The sequence below is a fragment of the Xiphophorus maculatus genome, chromosome 9, assembly GCF_002775205.1.
Source record: "Xiphophorus maculatus strain JP 163 A chromosome 9, X_maculatus-5.0-male, whole genome shotgun sequence".
Lineage (NCBI taxonomy): Eukaryota > Metazoa > Chordata > Actinopteri > Cyprinodontiformes > Poeciliidae > Xiphophorus > Xiphophorus maculatus.
Genome location: NC_036451.1, coordinates 15,023,612 through 15,043,728, shown reverse-complemented (window position 1 = coordinate 15,043,728; position 20,117 = coordinate 15,023,612). Strand labels below are relative to the sequence as shown.

General features: G+C 39.5%; 1 protein-coding gene across 1 annotated transcript in view; it reads left to right on the top strand.

Annotated features, from left to right (window-relative positions):
* The window catches only part of LOC102219221 (xenotropic and polytropic retrovirus receptor 1 homolog), a 65,195-nt gene extending 46,622 nt beyond the window's left edge, over positions 1-18,573 (top strand). Inside the window, exons 4-15 of the mRNA XM_005800527.2 lie at positions 168-388; positions 509-658; positions 737-820; positions 1,314-1,395; positions 1,929-2,116; positions 2,412-2,591; positions 5,661-5,823; positions 6,770-6,970; positions 13,029-13,195; positions 13,742-13,881; positions 13,977-14,198; positions 15,003-18,573. Of these exons, the coding sequence (XP_005800584.1) occupies positions 168-388; positions 509-658; positions 737-820; positions 1,314-1,395; positions 1,929-2,116; positions 2,412-2,591; positions 5,661-5,823; positions 6,770-6,970; positions 13,029-13,195; positions 13,742-13,881; positions 13,977-14,198; positions 15,003-15,060 (1,856 nt within the window). The 3' untranslated portion in view covers positions 15,061-18,573. The remainder of the gene's footprint in view (positions 1-167; positions 389-508; positions 659-736; positions 821-1,313; positions 1,396-1,928; positions 2,117-2,411; positions 2,592-5,660; positions 5,824-6,769; positions 6,971-13,028; positions 13,196-13,741; positions 13,882-13,976; positions 14,199-15,002) is intronic.
* Positions 18,574-20,117: the final 1,544 nt, after the last annotated feature.

Here is a 20,117-nt window from a genome sequence, read left to right as displayed (position 1 = left end):
AAAAATTGATCACTCAATGCTTGCTGTGACTTCTCAGTAATACATTTTCTGCAGACTGGAATATATCTGTTCCTCTCTCTAAGCTTTCGTCTAAAGATTGGTCTGTGCTGTGTGAAATGCAAACTAACTTTAGAGTTTTCAGCACATTCTCATCATTCTGTCTGCAGAAAAGCTCGCTGAAGCTCAGCGGCGGTTTGCAACGCTGCAAAATGAGCTGCAGTCATCAATGGATGCCCAGCGAGAGCAAAACACTCCGTACGGCCTTCGCAAACGCAAGACGTTGTTCCACCTGACGCAGGAGGAGCGCTCCAAGCACCACAACATCATGGACCTGAAGCTAGCCTTCAGCGAGTTCTACCTCAGCCTCATCCTGCTCCAGAACTACCAGGTTCCCTTCACACACACAGAGAATTATCGCTACTCTGATAATGTCTGATAAGTAATCAGACATGCAGCAGCATGTCTGATTAATATCTTACATAACGTTTTGGACGTATGCTCTCCTCAGAACCTGAACTTCACTGGTTTCCGTAAAATCGTGAAAAAACATGACAAGATCCTGGACACGACTCGTGGAGTTGAATGGCGTCTGGCTCATGTGGATGTGGCTCCTTTTTACACCTGCAAGAAGATTACTCAGCTCATCACTGAGACAGAGGTGACTGCTCACATCTCCACAAACACGCAAATACAAAATCAAGATTATACGCTGATGATATTCTTCTGTGGCTACTAGACTCTGGTCATCACAGAGCTGGAGGAAGGAGATCGTCAGAGAGCTATGAAGAGGTTGAGAGTTCCTCCTCTGGGGGCAGCTCAGGTCAGTATCAACTGATTATTATGTTTACTGCACCTTTGTTTCTGAAATTTCTGCTGTATTTATTTTAAGTTACATAGGCAAATATGTCGATGTAATCCTACAATGCCAACACAATGTAAAAAGGTTTTTATGAGCTAAAGTGAAAGGGTAAGAGAGGAAACCATTCTAGTCTTTTATATGCAATTCATGCTATTCATCAGACAAGATATTGTTTGGATATTACATGTGTTTGTGGGCCTTTTATTCCCATTGTTTTAGTCATTGATTTCTGTTATTTCGAACAGAAATTGTTTGAGATCCACACACATAAAAAGTATGCATGTAATAAATTGAACATATGAAGCGAATAAAATCAGCCAAATTGTTTGTTTTTTTCCCTTTAAAACGTGGAATATGGCTGAGTAGAACCTGTGAGTTAGTTTTTTAAGCTGAGTGCATTATAAAGCTGTCTTTATTAAATACAGTAGTTCTGTGTTTTCTCTGCCCGGCTCAGCCTGCTTTGGCCTGGACGACCTTCAGAGTGGGTCTCTTCTGTGGTTTCTTCATCATTCTGGTTGTCGCCTTTATTCTCACTGGTGAGTCATATTTTAAATAACATATATATATATTTTGTTATACCGTTCTCTTATATTTCATTGTTATGTGTTTTATATTTTTAATTAATTTGAAGGCTAGACCATCCAATTTCACAGCTGCTCACCTCTAGTCTTCCACACCGAACCGGCCTACATCAACCGGGTCGGCCAGGACACAATCTAAGAGAAAATGTGTCACGTTGCATTTATAAAACATTGAGTCATAAGTAACTATTTAAAAGTTTATGAACACAAAGATCTTTTATTAGTAGGATGTTCTTTTAAAGGACCATTGTATATTTACTTTATGGGATTCAGAAGAGATACCGATATTTGTGGTACCTGTGATTTTGTGAAAATAATGATTTATTAAAAAATGTTTAGTCAAATTAAAAGTTGTTTTTTTTCTGTAAAAATCCCAAAACAAACATTTATTTTAAAGCTTGTTACATATCTTTACCACAGAAGCCAGTTTGGGAGATTATTTTCAAGCACACTGTTTAATTTTTCATCCCTGCTCTGGTTTCTTTTAGGTGCTGTTGTCACTCGCTACGAGAATATTTGGCCTCTGGTGCGCATCTATCGTGGCGGCTTCCTGTTGATCCAGTTCCTCTTCCTGCTGGGGATTAACACCTACGGCTGGAGACAGAATGGAGTCAACCATGTCCTCATCTTTGAGATTGACCCTCGAGATAACTTGTCACACCAGCACCTGTTTGAGGTTAGCCCAGGCAGAAGCACAAACAACTGAACTGAACCCAGCCAGGCGTCTCTTCAAAATTAAATTTACTTTCATATTAGTAAAAGCAATGTTTTTATTATTCTCCTGGATTTATTGATGTTGTTTAGTCTTGTTCAAGAGCATAAATGTTTTAAAATAAGTTAACCCTGCAGAAATATAAAACCCACACTTCTCAGTTTGTGTTTCATTATTTAGGTCACTCTACAGTATTGATTGTATTGAAATGTTATTGGCGCTTTCGTTTAATGCGACTCTGTTTATGTTTCTGCTGCAGATTGCTGGTTTCCTGGGTGTGTTATGGTGTCTCAGCATCCTCTCGTGTCTATACTCAGAGTACACCTACCTCCCCATGCAGGTCAACCCTCTCATTCTTTACGGCTTCATGGTGCTCTTCCTCATCAACCCATTTAAAACCTGCTACTACAAATCCCGCTTCTGGCTCATCAAACTGCTGGTTGGTCACCTTCTTAACTAGAGTTCTTTTTTAATTTTCTTTTTTTAAAATCTTTTTATAGTATTTTATATAGTGTAGGTCGATCACAATAACGAATTTTGCTGGATGATAAATTGTTCCAGAAGTCATGGCGATAAACGATAATATTGTTGTTTTGAGGCCATTTTTAAGTAACATATCAAGATCCAAGTCGTTTTTAAATATCCAAAATAAAGGAATAAAGCAACAAATAAAATTAATTTTGAAGTCTTGGTAAACAAAACTAACCTTTAAAAAAAGGGCTAGCTGAGACCAAAACACCAAACTGAAGACTTTTATCATCCAGTTTTTGGTTAAAAAAAACAAAGAGGGAGAGAAAAAGCACAATGAATCATGCCAATGGAAATTATTGAGTTTGTTTTAATTTATCATGCAATTTATTGATTATTATGACAGGGCTATACATGAGTTAATAAAAAGAATAAAACTGATCTATTGTATTGTTTTATATCAGTGAGCTGTTTTGACATTCTGACATTGTGAGTGACACATAAGTCTCACTCCTAACCCCATCCAGCCTGTGCAGCGCATCTGATGCTCTGAAATAAGATTGAAGATGTCTGAATAAATCTCAGTGCATAAAGCCCAAGGTCAGAAACCGCGAGAGCAGAGACTAAGCTGTGCTTCAAAAGAAACCGCCGTGCCACTGGGATCAATATAGCCACACAGGCTCCGGAGCAGCACCATGGCATCCAGAGAAGTAATCTGACACTCTATTATGTAACACGGAATGAACACAGTTCATCATCTTTGTACAGAAACACACGTGACTTCACTTGGCATGCTCACCTTTAGGGGATTTCCAATTGGAGGAACAGTTTTTAAAGCAGCAGGTTGTTTACTATCACAGTCTGAGTTTGTATAACAACAAACGTAAGAACATAAAATCCATTAAAAATTATTACAGTTGCATTCTTTGGTAGTAGCTTATGCAAATTTCCATATGTTCTGAAGTTTTATTGCTAAAATAAACAAAATCATGTGTTATGGTTGTATCGTTGAAAATCAGAGTTTTTGATATTCATGATCGGAGCCTCTCTCTCTCACACTTATTGACTGAACAAGATGTCGGTCAACAATTTGCTGAGGGAGAAGATTTTTGTTTCGTTCCTGAGGACGTAATTTACATGAATGATGCTGTTTTGATGATGCCAAAGAGGTAGATGTTGAGACGGAAAACATTCCTGGACGTTTAGTCAACACGGGCCTTTATATACACAGGAAGATGATGAAACTTTTGGTTGAATTTTGGGACAAGTTGATGTTTTGGAAAAACGTCCTTGCCCCTGATTTTATTGGCAAACTGTAATGTCTTACAGTGTTTTATGTTGCTATGTATTTTTTTAGACCTTTAGGCACCTGGTAGTTTTAGTAAAGGATGAACCAAACTTGTGGAAGTCTACAATTCTTGTCTTGATATCTATTTTTTTTCCCATAATGTCACACAACTCAAGGCTTTGCCTTAAAAAGCATCCACAGATATGGCTTCGTTTAAGCTTCTAAACCCATTGTCATCATCTGAGCTTTCTCAAGTTATTTAAAGGACTAGTAATCTCAGTGCGTTTAATCTTTTGAATTTGAAGAAAAATCTGATTTGTTTGAGCCTTGCGTGAGTTTCTTTTTTTATAGAGCGGTGTATTTTCCTGCTGTTATGTTCTGAAACTGAAGCATGTACCGAAAGGGTGTGAGGGACGTGTGTGTCTTTATTTTATCTTCTCAATGAATGCAGGTACAATCCAGATATCTGTCTCCAGCTGCATGTTTATTAAACTGCTTTCTTTGTCTGAGCTGTGCTACATCGCTGCAGAACAGAGGATGGGGTGTGTGCAGGCGTGTGTGTGGGTGTGTTTTGGGGCGACTGGAGTGAGAATGGGGCCAAGGGTTGAGGAATAATAGAACGGGCCTCGTCTCAGGGGAGATGGAGGCTGTGACTGTGCAATCATTACAGGCATAGATCTATCAGCATGCTGATGCCCTGAGCTCCTCTGTCCCTCGTCCTCCTTCTCGCCTATACACACCCCCCTTCTCATATCTTGTCTTTGCTTCGCAGCGCCCCACAGTTCCCAGTATTCTTGCTCAGCCCTCCCCCAGTGATGAGGCTGTAATCAGCCTTGATTAATTTGGCACCATTACAATCGTATGAGGGATTTTTAAAACAAAAATGACTATTTTTTATTATTTTAATGCAGGATATCTCTTAGGAAATGGAAGATTTATTAGACATTTCAGTCTGCAGTTCACTGGACTGTATGTTGCTATAAGAGCTCCTATATTCTTTAATAGAAACCACTCATAAAATGTATTAGAACAAACTGCTGCACTTGTAACATGCAGTAGTGTTTATTCAGCAAATGAAAACCTGACCATACAAGCACAGCAGGATTAGCCTTAAGACATCAACGCAGAGTGGAAATAAGTTCAAAATCCTCCTGATCAATACACACTTTGATTGGCACGATCAATTTTTTCTGAGGGTATGTGTGGTTTTTCTCTGACACTGTAAATGGGGAGCAGCATACAGTCACCGGCTGAATGTCAGAGGAGGCCTGCGGGGTTAATGGAAAAAGTCGAGCAGGATTGTATCATTTTACAAATGTGGTCAATAGCTGCAGCTCCTGCCAAAGCCGTATCCCAAGTAACATTCCCATAGACACATTTCCTGGCTGCCCGTGCGTTACTCCACTGATTAGCAACACAAATAAAACATGAACACCAATGCAAACCGTGACTCACCACAGCATCCTGTGCAGGGCCGATAAGGCAGTCTGGAGGATTTATTCTTTTGTGTCTCCAATTATTCAGAGCTTTTTCCCCATCTTAAGGTTTCTCCAGAAATACTTCTCACTAATTATTGAATTATTTTGTCCTCCTGTTGGAGCAGCTTCAACTGAGTCTGACATCCGAGCTACAGCTCGCTTTAGTAAGGTCATCCAAGTTTTTTTTCTGAAATGTACCGACCATTTTCCATTTCAGGAGTTCTGTGCATGCCCTCTCCTCACCTGCTGTCTTTCCTCTCTGGTTTGTCTCCAGTTTCGTGTTTTCACTGCACCGTTTCATCGGGTGGAATTTGCAGACTTCTGGCTGGCAGATCAGCTCAACTCTCTGGTCGTTGTACTCATGGACTTCGAGTATCTCATCTGCTTCTACATCTTTGAGTTGCAGTGGAGCAGCAGCAAGGGGCTGATTCCCCCAGGTGAGGTGTTGATTCAGATCGGCCAACAGCTAAAAGGTTGCTCCGTTGAATTTTGGCTCGAACCTTTCAGTGACTCCCAAAGCTGTGTTAACCTGTGATTCACTAGCAACCTGCCCACTGACTGGTATATTCCTCTCAACGTTTGCTCTTAGATATGTATATTTTTTGTCCTTCACCTTGAATTTGTTCAGATCTTTAATTTTTATGTACTCTTCTCATAAGACCTGCAGTTTAAACTCTGGATGTTCAGGGGTTATTTTTGTCATTCTTGGGAATAAATACTAGTTATGGTTGTACTTTGTGTTTTAAATGCTTGCAGAAATACCCGCTTTGGGTAGATTAATATATCAGGGGCTCACATAATTTCTAAAATAAAATATGGTCTTTAAATTTAAGCAACCTGAGCTTAAAATGAGGAAATGATCTTGCATGAAAAACTGGATTCATGTTTAAAAAGGAACACTTTTTTCTTTTTGTTTAGTGGGTGAGAGAATTGATCCTACAGAGAATAGAAATCTGTATCTAGATGATGCGTAACACTGTGATGCCTGTAGGTGTGAGTGTGAATTGTTGTCTGTCACTTTGTGTGATCCCGTTCATTGATGGGAATCCACTATTCACCCTGAGATGCTCCTCATCTTGAAGCCTTCTAAGTGATAATTGAGCTTTTTCAGTGCCTTGCAAAAGTATTCACACAACTTGAACTTTTAAAGGCGCACTGTTGCAAGACATGGTGTGAATGAGCTGGGTGTAAAGTGTTCAGATTTTTTGACATAAAATATGACAGACATGATGCTAATTGGTGCCCTCTGCTTGCATCCTGCTAGTTAACTCAGAGCTAATGGCTTGTAAATGTTTGGCCGCACAGAGGTCAATGTCTGACCCTCATAATGAAGACCGTTTCTGTCCTCAGAGGAAACTGTAACATTGCTGTATTGTATTCTAGATTCCGGTCACCACATCTGCCACAGCTACTGGTACGGCCTGCGCGCCATCATCCAGTGTCTGCCCGCCTGGCTTCGTTTCATCCAATGCTTGAGGCGTTACCGTGACACCAAGAGGGCCTTCCCACACCTGGTCAACGCCGGCAAATACTCCACCACCTTTTTTGTTGTCACCTTCGCAGCTCTCTACATCACACACCAGGGTAAGACTCGGGACAGATGACGCATTAAGGCAGGGAGATGTCCGTTTTATGACTCATCTCTTCCCGTACTCGATTTGATTTGTGCTGAGCAAAGATGATAACACATCGGTTCCCAAACGCACTGCTTGCTGTAAATTCCTGTTTTGAATCATTGCAGACGCATTGAAGAGAGATGTAAGACTTTTTGAAGCTTTAAATCAGCAGTACTGATGTGTTGCTGTGTTAGAGGGGCATGTCAACACACAAGTCTCTGAGTCTTTTGTGGGTGTGTGTGTGTGTGCTCGGGAAGCAGAGGTGACCTTGAGTGCAATTGCTGGAAGCCGGCGTCGGTTTCCTACTCTGTGCCCATAGCTTTATAATGCAACAGGAGAGGTTTGTCAAGCCGAGCTGCGGATAAACAAGATTCTGCTCTCACAATGTAGTTTCACTCTCAGGGCAAGAGGTTAGAGAGACCAGAAATGTACTTTGGACAACAAATAAAGAGAAGAAGATAAAATGAGAAACATTGCATTTCAAATTCTTTTCGCAGGAGCATAAATAACATGAAGAAAAAGTTGTATTAATAGTCCGGTCACTCTCTGGCTGACAGCTTTAAAATTAGACTGGAGCTGGTTTTCAAAACAGAAAAAATAAATCATAATTATTAGGCCAGTCTCCATCAAAATCTTGGAGATTTGTCCCCTCTGCCACACTCAAAGCAATCATTTCACCCGACACGTATTTAATCTCTGGCATTTTCCCTGCAAACAGATTCATTTTTCTGCAAAATGCCAGCTGTGGAACCTAATCTGCAGCCTTTCAAAATGCTAAATGTTATGTCTCGCTCTGACTTTATTCCTTTGCGGTAAAAACTTGAATCAATACATTTGCTTCTCATGCTGACCGCCGGTCGTATTGAATGAACCCAAGCTGAGAGACTGAGGCAGACAAATCCCTCTTTTATTTTCTTTTTAAACCCACTGCTCGGTAGGAAAGACGTCCATTAAACCATATCCTTCTTCCTCCTCCGTTCTGAAGCCTGTGCGCTCTTCCATTAATGGCCTCTCTTCATGTGTTATTCTCTGTGAAGCTGTCTTTCATCCTGCATGTAATGGAGACTGAGGCCGAGCGTTGGTTAAGTAGAGGAGGAGGTTGGAATCTCACATGGATGATGATGGTTAAGGAAATCACCTGTTGTTGAGATATTTTAAGAATCATGTGCAGCAGCAGCTCCTCCAGATTTTAAAGCTTGTTTAAGGGATCAATTCAAGCAGCAGTATCAAAATATTCTGCATCTATACTTAGATTTGGTTAAAACCTCTTCCAGCTGCGCTTCCTCTAAACTGGCGCCAAGTCTTCCTGCATTACTCTGCAGCGCCGGTAGAGCCGCTCAGTGTCATGTTCTCACCACCGGGTCCAGCTGTAAAAGGTGCCTCAGATGCCAGTCATTATCTGGCGGATGTCCCGGTGTCTCGTGTCACCTTTGCTGCTATCCTGATCACAGCCGGCAGGTTTAAGTGTTTCCTCGCTGTCAGACCGCCCCCCTGATTTGTGTGAGTCAGAGCCCACATTTAGATCTGGGAAAGCAGGAAGAGAAAAATGCATCAGGATGCCAATAAATCATGGAGCACTCTGCTGCGGAGCTGAGTTTAATTAATTGACCAGCGACACCTTTTACGGATCTGAAGCTGCAGAATTAGAAAGGTGTGTTAATTCTGCATATCTGAAACAGAAAACAATTCACATGTTGTCCAGAAGCCTGAGCGTATTTCCTTTAGAGAGTCCCTCACTTCACTGCTATGAATGACTGATTGGACTCCATCATGAAGCTGTAATCTCAGCAGATTACAAAGAAAGAAAGTTATTTCTACTTTAACAGTACAAATAACTACTGTTAAAGTTATGATACCGCTATAATTACATTTTATTGTAAATGTTCAATTCAGTGATGCATTCGAGCCCATGAATACAAACACACCTGATTAGGATTTTTTATCAAAATGGAAACAGTACGACAGCCCCAAATTAAAAATGTTCATCTGAATTTGAAAGAAGAAGCCTTTAGCAAACACTTAAATCAGAGAGTTAGCAAGCCCACTGCACTCCTCTTATGAGTTGTTTCAGCATCCTTCATGCTCCTGCTACATGCTAATCCTCCTCCTGTGCTCTGCTAGGCTTGCCACGCAAATTACCCAACAGGAAAAGTGCTTGCTTACAAAAGCCGTGTAGGAATATGCTGTGTCTGTAAAAGTGTATTGCTTCTGTGCAAAGCAATACACAAACCTGCCTCATGCAGCGTAACTCTATAATTACAGATTTATTGGGATTTACCAAACATCTTTAAATGAAGGCAGGAGGAACTGCTTTGTTTTTAATTGCAAGAACTGAGAATGTGATGTGACTTCTTTCTGCGCTTTAAAGCAGTCCATATGGGATGTCAGTCGATGGAACGTACTCTTTTGATTTCATTTAGTTTCAATGGGAAAACATCCATTTATATACAAATTTCTGAGACAGTAACTGCCTTTAAATGTATCTTCACAGGTTCAAATGTTTGGTTTATAATGACTTTTTATGAAAACGCTGACATTGCCTGGTTATATACTTAGCTCACTATAAGCTGCTTCACAGCTATGCAACACATTTAGTAGCTTTCTGTAACAAGAATGATGGATGGAGGTCCTAAAGTTTTTGCTTTTTAACTTTTAGGATTTCTTGGCGACTGAAACTTCTTCTTCTTGTTAGCATTTAAGACAAGCTCTAGCCTTCTTACAACCAGCTGCACTGAACATACAAAGCAACATGTCATCCAGTTTATTGGACACTTTATTCTGCATCTTATTAGGAACAGTATGATGAGAAAGTTTTGTGGTTTAGTTGCTCCAAAAAACCTCCTAAGGTTGCTGCGGGCTAATTGTAGCATCGACCAACATCTTTGGTTCTCCGTGTCTTGATAAAAATCCATTATTTAAAAGCTTTTGTTTACTTCTTCACTGGGGATGCCAGTAATTATTGAGGGCATCATAGACTACATCTCTCTGTCTGGGAAATCCACAGCATATTCCCAAAGAATAATGCCAGGCCTGCTACTCTCTGTGAGAGACTGACTGTGAAGAGTACAGCGTAGCTTGGTTTGCTGGACTCTATTGGAGTAGAAAAAACTCAAAACCGTCGGCTTTTGTAACCTAATTTCATCTGCTGACCCCTCGTTTACTATCCGGAGGAATTGCTGCACTCACACCTTTACTGATAAAGATAAAAGACTCAGAGTTTAGTCTCTGACTGCCTCCCTGAACTCCAATTCGCCAAAAGCAATCATTGCATGTCTGGGTTCAGATTCAGGCTGAAGGTCGGATGGAAGTGTCTCTCTTGTGCGGGCGGACTGCATCAGAAATGTTGTGATAGGTGGAAATAAAGGTATGGTTAGATGAAACAGATTGAAGCACATTAACTGAACCAGAAAGACAAATTCAGGAAAAATTAAATGCCTTATTCTGAAGCAAAAACCTCACTCAGCCTCCAAATTTAATCACAATAAATATATTAAAATGAGATTAATTTGGTTACCTTATGTTTTTGCCAGAGCACGATTCTGTATTATTAGCCATAATTTCACGCCTGACAGCTCAAAAAGACAAAAGGTTGAAGCGGATTTGCAGGAAGGGTCTTTAAGCCAGGAGCTGAAATTTCCATTATCCACTAGTTCCCAAGACGGCCCTCCATTCCTGATAGCTTGACTTGAAATAACAGGATTAGGACAGGTGTATTATCAGTGTCTGCATGCCGACTCTCAGTAGAGTATTTACAAAACGAGAAGCTCTTCAAACTGCAGTGTGGCTGTTCTAACCTGACCGCCTTAAACCCAAACTGCTTTAAAAACGAGCTATTATACCTTGTTGAAGAACCGTGTTCCCATGGGAACAGATGAGATATCGTTGTAACAGCAGTGACTGACTCTTCTTGTTTTGAATTTATTTCAGTGGGATGTTAGATAAAATGAGCTCCAACTAAATCGCTGTAACGGCCCAGGCTCCTGTGAACAACAATCTCTGCTCTGTGTTTGATTGTGTGTGGACTGAATGTGCGTGACAGGAACCAGTGACCAGCGTTTGCCCTACCTGAGCATCCAATCAATGTCCATCTCACCATTTTAACCTCCAATTGGCTGAGGATCCTGATGAAAAACGGCATCGGCCTCCACAAACACCGAGGGGTTAAATACCTCTAACACACTGAGGAAATCACCAGTAGATATTCTCCACTGAGGGGTCTATTGTGGAGGACTAGGTTTAATCTACATCTGGGAGACGTGTGTGTGGCCGTAGGGACTACTTCCATCTCATTGCTCAGCAGACAGCACACTGAAGGCAGCAGTTAACGGAGCGGTGCTGCAGTAATTCTCCGTTAGGAACGTCGCCGCTCTAATCCCCGGCGTCTCGTTGGCTGGTAGCAGGAAGAAACGGTGACGATGACAAATTGGAGGGAGCCTGGTCTCCGTCTGGAAGCTGGTGTGAGTCACAGTGAAAGGCCACAGGGCGCTGATTTATATATCAGCACCTGCTGAGCAACAAGCAGATCACATGCACAGTTCGTCCGTGTAATGCACGGCGGTGCTGCTGAGGACAGCTAATTACAAACACTCCCATTATATGCAGCAGACATCTGTAAACTGATTTAACAATTTCTATGCGAACTGAAGGCACCACAGTGATCTAATCGTTACCATTACGACCCAAATATAAAATGTTGCACATGATGAGTTATTTCCATTCTGATGATTAATATTTTTTGAAGAGCAGTTTTGTTTGCAGTGACTTCATAATCAGTTTTATTTACTGTTTCTGTTGTGAGCGTTTTTTATTTATTGTTTTTAGTTGCTGTGTTTTATTGGACGTCTAAAATGCCTTCCAGTTCCAGTGAGGACTGTTCTGTACAAATTTAATGTTTATTACTTAAGGGGACAAACTTATTATCCCATTATCAATATATTACTTGAAGACGGCCTCAAAACAACATTATTACTGTTTGTTGCAATAATTTCTGGGACAAGTTATGGCCCAGTAACGTTTGTTATAGTGACGGGCAATACTCTAGAGCTGTGATCTCAGCAACTGATTTTAGGATGCTTAGCAGAGTTAGCTCTGTAACAGCATGAATATCAAACAAAATCACCAACTGATGGAGATGGATGGTATTTATCCTTTAGATTTTTACACAGGTTAGTTTATATCAGTTCTCGTTGATCAAACTAACTGAATAAGAGGTTAAATGAACCTGGGAATGGGAAAAAAATATATAAGAGAGTATCAAATCTCTGATAATTTACTCATTTTGAGTATGATATCATAATCAGATTCGTTATCAGAACATGACCATAACCATCCTAATAGAATAGAATAGGATATTCCTATTAAGGTTCATGGCCATATGTGAATACATGAATACAAATAAAACTCTTGTATGAAAGTTTTAGGATGTGGTATTTTGACAGGTTCTGAAGTGACATACTGATTATTTATTCTTAAAAATATTTGTTAGACAAACTTTCAAATATTTCAAGATTACTTTTTTCACAACATACCAGAATTAGGAGATGTACAATTAATCACAGTGAAATATAATATTGCTCTTTATAAAGCGCTTTATATTTGGTAAAACGCCACAAATTAATTATATACCTTGTCAAATTTGCCTGGAGCCTCAGTAGGAACGCTTTGTTAGAGCAGTGGTAATATGTGGAAGATCCCCAGTAGTAATGGGAAATGCATGAATACAGTTAATTTGAATTTTTATTTTGAGTATATGCTTCCCTACGCAGGCGTGTGTTTTTGGTGATGGATATTTGTTGGTGATTTAAAGCAGACAAATGAACTGAATCTTTACGCAAATGATAAAAAAAAATCCCACCGTGGAAAAAAATGAAAGGGGCAAAAGCATGTGCTTCAGGTCATCTATCATAACCACCACTGCTGTTTTAACTCATGACTGTAGAGCTCCCCCTTGTGGACATTACATTGAAGCATTTTTCCATGCCAAGTTATGCCTTAAATCATTTGACATTTTTGTGTGGTTATTTCAGAACAAGGACACACGGACGCAGACATGTTTCTGTACCTTTTGATCGTGTTCTCCACCATCAGCTCCCTCTACACTCTGACCTGGGATCTGATTATGGACTGGGGTCTGTTTGATCGTGGAGCTGGAGAAAACACTTTCTTGAGAGAAGAAATCGTTTACCCGCACAAGGTAAAGTCACAGTGACGTCGAGTCCTTGTAAAACACAGAAACACCCAGAACTTCTGAACCTATCAATCAGTAAGTTTAACTGTGTAATTATTGGGTTTGTGTGATCTCTGCATCCACTTTCGCTAAAGAGACGGCACTCTTCTGCAAAAGAAAAATCAAGTCTATATATCTTTTACTTAGTACTACCCCACACTTCCACACAGTACGTCAGAGTGAACACAACAACCACAGAAAAGAGACATTTAACCAAAAAAAATGAGTAAAATATATGTATCTTCATTGGGATCTGAGAAGGATGTGACTTTAATTTATTAATTCAAAAGGCTTTACTGCTTACCAACATGAATATGATGAATCTTTGATGAAGACAACACCTTAATTGTTTAATTTATCCCTGTATTTATGACCTCAGTTTTTAAATTCTTACTATTTAGATTTTTCTGTAAAGCACTTGGAATTGTCTTGTACACAAAATGTGCAACAGAGATAAATTTGACTGCCTAGCCCATGAGGAGCACCCACTGAGCCTGCGCTCTGTCTGTCCAGGCCTACTACTACTTTGCCATCGTGGAGGACGTGCTTCTGCGTTTTGCCTGGACCGTCCAGATCTCTCTTTCTACAATGACCGACCCTCACTCTGTGGGCAACATCGTGGCCACCATCCTAGCTCCTCTGGAAGTCTTCAGGTACATTTTCTCCTCAGGTTGCTAAATTTTCCTTGTGCTCCAAACAGACTCGGCCCTCAGACTAACTCATCCTCCCCTCCTTTCCTTCCTAAAAGGCGCTTCGTGTGGAACTTCTTCCGTCTTGAGAACGAGCACCTGAATAACTGCGGCGAGTTTCGAGCGGTGCGAGACATCTCGGTGGCGCCGCTCAACGCTGATGACCAGACGGTGCTGGAGCAGATGATGGACCAGGAAGACGGCATCAGGAACCGTTCAGGCAAGACCTGGAAGAGAAACCACAGCTTGTCTCTCCGACGCCCCCAGCTGTCCTCCTCACAGTAAGTAATCACTGACCCATTCAAAATATTATTAAAAAGTCAATTTATGTCCGTAGCTCTAATACCATTTTACAGATTAATTACTCAAAAATTGATGTTTTAACATTTTAAAATTATATTACATCAGACCAGTAAAAGGCTATTTTTAAAAAGAGAAATATAGGTTTAATAGAAATATCTTTAACACCTGTGAAAAGGTTATTTTAAAAAGGGACTTTTAATGTGGGAATGTTTTCATTTTAATTAGGAACAAAAGAGAATTTAAAAAAAATATTTTGTAAGAAGCATCACTAGTTTTGTAACTCACCATTTAAAGAGTAGAATGAGTTCACAATGACATAACATCACACAGCTGTTTTACTTCTACTCCATCCTTAGTGGTTTGAATAACATTTTACAGAAAATAGTAAGATATTTTGAGAAACTATGAGCTTTGTGACATATTTTGAAGTAAGACAATAAAAGATTGTGGTCTCTTTGATCATGGTATTTAGTGTTAACAAAGCAGGACAATGACATGGTGACATGGCCTAAACAATAACAACACAAGTCGCATATATTTGGAAGTGTGAACAACCACAGCAAAAAAAAAAAATCCAATTTGACAAAAAAATCGGAATTGGCTCACTTGAGGCTGCAGTGTGAATGTAGCCTAAGTGGTTTATACGTGTTGAGGAAGAAATAATGTATATGAAGTAACCTGAAATAAACCATTATGTAAATATTAGTTCAATAAAAGCAAAAAGATTAACATGAAAGATGTAAATAATAAATAAATGTATCTGATTTTCCGTTTTTCTTTAGCTCAAAGAAGGACACAAAGGTGCTGATTGAAGATACGGATGACGAGGCCTTCAGCTGAGTCCGCTCCATCATCTAAAACACACACACACACACACACACACCATGCTATATTTATAAGGACCGCCGTTCTTTTCCTCCTTCATAGTGTAACATGTTGGTTTAAACATCAGTGTAATCGTTAAAATGCATAAGCTCCTCGTTTTAACAGAGATTACCTCATCTTCATAATCTCTAGAGTGTCTAGAGTTGGTCCTTAGAAGTATAGGAAACACAAAGTACAATCCAGAGACACACAAACACGAAGAGAAAACCTGCTGAAGCACAAGCAACATGTCATCTTGGTGCTGTTGAGGAGAGAGCCGACGCTACATTCACACTGATGTCAAAGAAACCTTCTTAACTTAACTTACAGAAGCAGATCACACTGCCTGGGATGATTCAAAGCTTTTATCGAGAATGACTTCTTTACTGTCTGTTTGGGGCTTTTTTTTTACGTTGAGATGTTTTGGGTTTTGTTGAGTTTCTCTTCAGGACTCACTGCAGACGACTGTTCACACGCCTTTCTAACACCTCCAGGATCAACAGGGAGAAGACGAAGCCAATAAAAGACTAAAACCAGGAATCTAAGGAAGGACTGAAAACACGTGACACCATATCTAACAAATCAACTGGTTTCAACTTGTTGATTTCTTTTATACTCCTTTTGTTATGTTTTCTTTTCTTTAGCTGTAGTGAACGATCGCAACCTTTGAAGCGCTTGCAGGAAAAGTGCGTTTACAACATGAAACATGAAAAAGGTTCCTTAAAAAATATGAAAGATGTTTCAATTCAAACACTTATCTTTGACGTTTCTTTGTTATATACGTGTATTACTACTATAGATGTTTATACTAATAGACTGTTGATGTGTTTTATAGCGTTAAATGTGCCACGTCTTTATTAGAAACACAGAGCCCTGAGGTACTCCCCGACTTAATTAGAGGATTTTAAATCTCTGATGTTATCTTAAAGTGCTCTTTTACACTGACTTCAGCTAAGGTGCATGCGTTGCAATTAACACTGGTTACCAAAGTTTTCTTCCTTATGAATGTGATTCAAATGAGGATAAATCTGTTCATCACGTCTGCCTGATCGCGTCAAACGATACCAGAGCCGGAGTTTTATTTATCTGCTGCAATCTGCTTCATTTTGTAGTCAGCCTGCGGCTTGTTGGAAACATGAGTGGACATCTAATCCTATAGAAGGTCTTTATATAGGTTGATCTCAGTAAATTAGAATATTACAAGAAAGTTCATTTAGTTCAGTAATTCACAAAATTGAGGTCTTCAGGAAGTTGAACTACGAGCGCCTCTAGCTTGTTTGTATTGTCTTTGGTATCTCGTTTTCCTCTATGTAATAAATAGCTTCTCTATTAGGTTCAGTTTTGCTGGCCAGTCATGGTTAGTCATTGATATTATGGTCATTAATGTAGGTATTGACACCTTAGATACCTTTGGCAATGCGAAAAATGAAATCACCATCTCGAGAAAGATTGAAACATGATTTGATATAAAATGTTCTGGTAAATGGTTGAATTCTGTGCGGCTCCACCTGGTTTCATTTGAACTTTGAACTTTGAACAGCAGGCCTTTATTTTTCTCTTTATTCAAGTTAAGGTGATTTTGATGTCTCTTGTTCAGGAGTGTTCAGAGTTTTCCAGTGCCCTTCTGTGTGTGGCATTAATTACACAGTCATACTTTTTCTTTCCACTCAACTTTCCATCAATGTACTTGTGTATGGCTGTTCTTCCCCACACCATTAACTTTACATCTGCCATGAAACAGTTGGTTAGCTGCATAAATAAATGAGTTTCACTGATGTTCTAATTTGCAGAAACGGGAATTAAAGGTGACGCTAATCAGCTAAAAACAGAAACAAAATAATTTTCATGCGCTGTGGTTACTGTCCAGAGATGAATACGTTGTATAGTTTTAGGACTGAAGTCTTTGCAACAGTTTAAATTAAAGCTTCTTGCTGAATTGGTTTCTGCTTACAAACAGAAACATTTCTAGAAATGTTTGTGCGTGCTTTGATTTCTGTGATCACAGCACCAGGGTTCTGATGGAAACTAGGATTTCTCTCTGTTGCCAGATTACCCCTTATGTTGACTTTTGAATAAATTTAGAGGCTTTTTTAATTATTATTATTTCTGTGAATGAACTATTTGCTGATTGTCAGACTTCTATCATTCTACGCTCCATTTATGTTTTTGATCTTCAGTGTGGCCTCGCCTGTTTGACTTCAGGTGTTGTGGTTTCTTCAGATAAATGTGCTGATGTCTGCTCTTATTTCTCTGCTGGCTTTGCTCAAATATGTTACCAGAATTTTTAAGTGAGTTCCTTCTTCTAGCAACGAGCCCTGGTTGTCCTAGAAAACTTGACGCGTCTTGTTTCCTAGTCGCTTATACTCCCATCCGATCTTAATGTGAACTGGAAAGTTTAAAGGGTGGAAAACCTCTCTGTCCACATTGATACTCTGCACAGACACTGCAACAGACATTCACACACACGCTGACAGCTCACATCGTCTCTCTTGTCAGACAGTTTTGTATAAAGGTTATGTCGTCTTGCCTGCATGCTGCTCTTGTTTTTACTTTGTACAGAGCTCTTAATTTATTCAACATAGTGTTTATATTAGTAATATTTGCACACACCGACAATGATGAATTTTTATTTGTAGCCATTTGTGCTCCTGGACAAGCAGTATTTTTTAGGCAAAGAGGAGTTTTTTGTTGATTGTATGCAATCCTGCACTCTTATTTTGATTTTTCCTCTGCCTGTGTAAAGCTGTTGAAACGTGTTTGTAAGAAGAACTGATGTTTCGCTGTATCTTGTTGGTGGTTTCTTTAAATCTAAAAGCCTCACGGCGGGGGGTACGGGGGCAGATTCCTGAGGCTGTTATGCTGTTTGTACATTTGTGAAAGTGCATGAAAACGTTTGTGACATCTGTTGTTGGTGACTGTCCTGCAGACAGAAGCACTTTGACACATTTCAGTTCAGCCCAGGGACAGACTGTGGTCCAAGCAGAAGTCAGTAAACTGATCCCAGATCAGTTTAGATGACCTGTGTCTGTTCATAGAAGCTGAAAACAGGGTTATTTTGTACAGTTTCGTGTTTGATGAGATGATGGTGAAAAACCCTGACATCCCGTTTTCTGATTTTGTTTCTTTTTCTTACCCACTGCTTGCTGAAACCTTCATGGTGTAAAAGTGCTTAAATGTGTGCACCCTTCACTCCCCGATTGATGTCGTTTGTACCCTTTCTCTGAACTATTTGAACGTGCTAGTACCCGTAGTTTGGTAGATGGATGTTCTGCTTTGATAACTTTAAGAAAAACAAGAAACTAAATGTGATTTTAAGAGGAAATGTCTCAACATTTCTCCCCGAGTCGCTTTTACAGAGAGTAGTTTGTACATGTTGAGTGTTTACCAATGTTCTATGATGGTTTTTCTCATGGTCTTTGTATTTCTGTAAACACTTTGGTGATCCTGTCATATCTGGGTTTTATAAACCATGATTATTTTTAAAACTCACTCTGCCTCTTGACCCTTCTTTCACCTTGTTTTTATTCTCCATCAGATGAGAAACTCTGCCTAGGGACATTTTCAGTTTCAGTGGTGCGTCGCTTCAGGTCTGACCGACCTTTTGCCTGATTCATAGGTACTTTAGAGTGTGTTGGTTTCCTCTTTGTGACCGCCTGTGTTTGTTTTTAAGGTCTGTGTGGTATGTCTCAGTCCAGTTCAAAGCCAATTCTTCAGCATTCCTCCTCTTTAGGCTGACTGGTTGGCAGGATTTACAGATTGGTGACGTTTTTTTCCTTCATTCCTTGTATTTATAGAAGTTACTCACCTCTTATCGCCTGAAAACAGCTTTTTGGTGGAGACAAGACCAAGCTCAATTAATGTTAGAGATGTCCCAAACGGGAGTTTGTTTTGTCCCCAATATTAAAAATATCCACTCATATTCCAGTAGATTTAATAAATGCATCTAAAGTCAACATTTGCTGCAAATTAAGTTTGACAAAATTACTTTTCTCCAAGTTTAACATAAAATGCCACCTTTAAAGTTGCAACCTGAGCTTTAATAAAAGGATGTTTGCATATTTCTTAAAACTGTCCCTATGTTGTGACATAAAATTAATTTGTGAAAAAAAAAAAAAAACTTGTTCAATTTGCCTCCTCCCAGTGCTACAAAAGACAACCAATCAGAGCCAGAAGGAAGGGCTTAGTATCCCCTTCATGACCAGTATCTTTAGTTCTTATTGTCCTCCTTCCTTTTATGACCCACTACAAACTATTCCTGGTCAGATAGCAGCTTCTGGGAGAAATCCTGAGGCAGCAAAGCCATTCTCCTCCATTCCGTTAACAATACTGATGTTTTTAAATGACAATCAGGCAATTAGGATGTAATCTGAAACCTTGGTGGTTTTTAGATCATTTTCCGGTTTGAAGCTTCAGGTTCCTCACAGACATCTGTGATTTCCTCGTGCTTCTTTGAAACCAGCTTTCCATCAACATGCCTTGCTTCATTTGTGCCAGAGGAAGCAAAGCAGCTCCAGCATATCTTCCAGACATTATTCACTACTAACGCAGCAATATTCTGCCTTGAACAAATGAAAAAAAAATGAAGATGAATGCAAAAGCAACAGACATGAGAAATGTTCCCATGTTCAGTCTGTCACATCTGTCCTGCTTCAGAAATTATTTATTTTTAACAGCCGCGTTACGGTCTGGTAATCTAAAATAATTATTCAACTGCCTGTGAAAAAGTTCTGCAGACTTTAAAGATTATCCGGTTTTAATCAGCTCCTCATAATTAATCTTCAGGATCATGACAAAACCTGTCATGATCAGTTTCTATTTAAAGTCAGAGCCCAAGTCTATAGCTCTGTATCACACTCGCCCTTTGTTTTGCATTAATCCAGCTAAAAATGTTCTCCGTCACCCTTCATTCAATATATTGGTAAGAATAAATGTCTAATTTAGAAATATAACACTAAAATGTGGTATTTTAAAAAGACTTTGCTTCATAACTGAAGATAAAATCATTAATTGGACTTTAAATCTGATGGGTTTGT